This window comes from Rhinopithecus bieti, unplaced genomic scaffold, assembly GCF_001698545.2.
Source record: "Rhinopithecus bieti isolate Rb0 unplaced genomic scaffold, ASM169854v2 scaffold_79622, whole genome shotgun sequence".
NCBI classification, from domain to species: Eukaryota; Metazoa; Chordata; class Mammalia; order Primates; family Cercopithecidae; genus Rhinopithecus; species Rhinopithecus bieti.
The window spans coordinates 542039-545230 of NW_016829846.1; the positions used below are offsets into that span (position 1 = coordinate 542039).

Here is a 3192-nt window from a genome sequence, read left to right on the forward strand (position 1 = left end):
GAGCCGAGATTGCACCATTGCACTCCAGCCTGGGCAGCAAGAGCGTAACTCCATCTCAGAATAAAAGGAATGGATATTCTAATCAGGATTTTGTGACGTTTCTACTAGAAGAATTTCTCATTTCATAGGATAAAGAACATTTTGTTAAAACATTTCTGCAATACCCTCAGGCTCCCATAGCATATTGATCTGACCTTTTTTTTAGTAAGCAGATTTGTTCTTGTCATCTAAGTCTATCCAGGGAGCTGACATACTCTGCAAGGGGATAAATAAATATTAGTCACAATTTGTTTTTCTTTGTTTTTTTTTTTAAATCACCTTAAGATGGAGAAGATAATATTTCCATTTTTAGTGAGACTACTAATTAGTACAGATTCATTACACTCGCAGATACATAGGACTTTACTTTTTGAACTGACTTTGGTATTCAATAAGGCAAAAATCAGTAAGAAAGTATTCACATTACCTTGCGCCACAATTGCGGAGCGCGATTGTCCTCTTCCATGATGCACTCCTGATGGCCTACCATGCCTGCTCCTGATCTTTTTATCTTCTGTAGAGGCCTCCTCCCTTTGGAGTTCTTTTGAGTCACAGGATGAAATTTTTGTTGCTCGCTTGACCAAAGGTCAAGCAGGCTCTCTGTGCCCAGCGCTCAAAGATAAGCTCGGAGGAGCTCAGAGTGTCCCAGTTATTGAATAAGGAGAGATTTGAGTTGCGGGGGACTCTTGCTTTATTTACCACAAGCCTCCTCTTGTCCCCTCTGGACTGTTGTTCATTGACAATTGCTGTGCTCTGAACTAGTGCTATGATGGCCTGTTGTGTGGGGACAGGCAGGTTGTGGTGAAAGCTGCAGTCGTGAAAAAGGCTATTGTTTAATCTACCCCGTCCCTCGCTGAAGCTATGGCAACAAATTCCGTTGGTGAATTAACTATGTCATTGTGCACTGGCTCAACTGATTATGCTCCTAGAATGACAAACATTTTCTCTCTCTTTTTTCAAGACAAACAGTGACTGAGACCTTGAAGTGTTAATATACAACTCAGCACTTTCTTTAAATAGGAGAATAAAGATGGAGAAAATAAATCTCTCAAACATACTTTAATTGATTCTAATAAACATTTTATCCCTTCCGAGGAGCTATTCTCAGCACCATTGATAATGAATTTGTGCATCTTAACTATGTGGAGTCTTTGGAATTTGTGTTAAGGTAATTTTCTCTCAGATAACTCTGTGTTAAAAGAACTCTTTAAATATGCATGTGCTTCAGTCTTTCTGAGAACAAGATTCTTTTTAAATCTAGCTGCACCAAAGGGCTATGGAAACTTTGGCTGCAGACTGTTACCTCAGTTCAGAGGGAAGGCAGCTGCTCCACCTAAACTCACCTTTGCCAAGTAAAGATATCCTTTGTCCCATCCTAGCAGGAAAACTCTTAGGAGCTTTCTCCTCTATTTCAATCTCCAGGACAGTAAAACGTGCTCTGATTGGTCGAAGGATGCTTTTCAGACTCCCCCATCCCTTCCCACCATTCACTCATCCTATATCTTCTCCATCTGGGTACCCTGCCAGTCGCTGGGGGAGCTCTGCCGGTGGCCACACTGTGTTTCCTAGCGTGGTAGTGCGTAGTGTTCTGACTTGCTAAGCTGGAATCACATTTCCCAGGATCCCCGTCCCTGAAGGCATTGGGTTAGAGTTGACCAAAAGAAGAATTTGCACAAGAGATGGGAGGTAGGAGTGAAGCAGGAGCCGTTACTTTCCAAAAGTTGTTGTGGTTAGGCATGGTTACAAACAGAGGTAGAGGTGAAAGCGGATCCCGCTTGTCCTCACTCCCCCTCACTCTGTGTCCAGATTTTTTTTTCTGAGTGCTGACCCTGTTGACCAACAGGAGCCCCAGGGCCACCACCAGACACTTGGCTGCAGACCCATAGAGGTAGGAACAGCTTCCCATAGGTCTCCCCAACCGGCTTCCCCTTCCACTTGCATAGCTGGATGTGCTGGGCTTCTCAGACTGATGGTGGGTGGCTCCTCCCATCTTCCAATTTCCTCCTGGACCTCCAATCACCCATCCCTCTCACAATGGGGCTGGGACTAATTCCTGCGATAAATCGCTTCCTCCACAGCTCATCATGGTTTTGCTTCCCTGACTGAACTCAGATTAACAATACTTATTTTTTCCAAACAATACAAGTACCGTTAGGAGAGCATCCTCAGCATGGAGAGAGGTTAGAGGGCCATAGGGAGAAAACTCCATGGAACTTGAGTCGAAAAGTATCTGAGGAGCCCAAGGAAATAGACGTTATATTTGTATCAGATATCTCCCTGCAGTTGCTGATAGCCCTCACCCTGCAAAGCCTCTCTTTAGATCCAAACAGTTAGCTCTTCCCTCTTCTTCCCTCTTGTGGCTTCCCCTCATCCTCATTCTATTTATTTGTTTGTTTGTTTGGAGATGGAGTTTCACTCTGTCACCCAGGCTGGAGTGCAGTGTCATGATCTGGTTCATTGCAACCTCCACCTCCGAAGTTCAAGTGATTCTCCTGCCTCAGCCTCCCGAGTAGCTGGGATTACAGGCATGCACCACCATGCCTAGCTAATTTTTGTATTTTTAGTAGAGATGAAGTTTCACCATGTTGGCCAGGCTGGTTTAGAACTACTGACCTCAGGTGATCCACCTGCCTTGGCCTCCCAAAGTGCTGGGATTACAGGCATGAGCCACCGAGCCTGGCTGTCCTCATCCTCATCCTCATTCTTTTTTTGTTTGTTTGTTTGAGGCAGAGTTTCACTCTTGTTGCCCAGGATGGAGTGCAATGGTGCGATCTCAGCTCACTACAACCTCCACCTCCCAGGTTCAAGCAATTCTCCTGCCTCAGCCTCCTGAGTAGCTGGGATTACAGGCATGCGCCACCATTCCCGGTTAATTTTGTACTTTTAGTAGAGACAGGGTTTCACCATGTTGGTCAGGATGGTCTCGAACCCCCAACCTTAGGTGATTCACTCTCCTCGGCCTCCCAAAGTGCTGGGATTGCAGGCATGAGCCACTGCACTGGGCCCTCATCCTTATTCTTATCTTGCACAGATCATGCCCCAAAAGAGGCTGGGATTGGCCATCAAAGGTAAGCCACGCTGCAGAGGTAGGTACCAGGTAGTGAACTAAAACAGAAACAAAACGAAACCATACCCAAGTCCTGGGCACATTAT

At 45.4% G+C, this 3192-nt stretch overlaps 1 protein-coding gene across 1 annotated transcript in view; it reads right to left on the reverse strand.

The window, feature by feature from the left end:
* Positions 1–709, reverse strand: part of PCYT1B (phosphate cytidylyltransferase 1B, choline) — a 114141-nt gene extending 113432 nt beyond the window's left edge. Inside the window, exon 1 of the mRNA XM_017865003.1 lies at positions 467–709. Coding sequence (XP_017720492.1) covers positions 467–529 — 63 coding nt within the window. The 5' untranslated portion in view covers positions 530–709. The remainder of the gene's footprint in view (positions 1–466) is intronic.
* Positions 710–3192: the final 2483 nt, after the last annotated feature.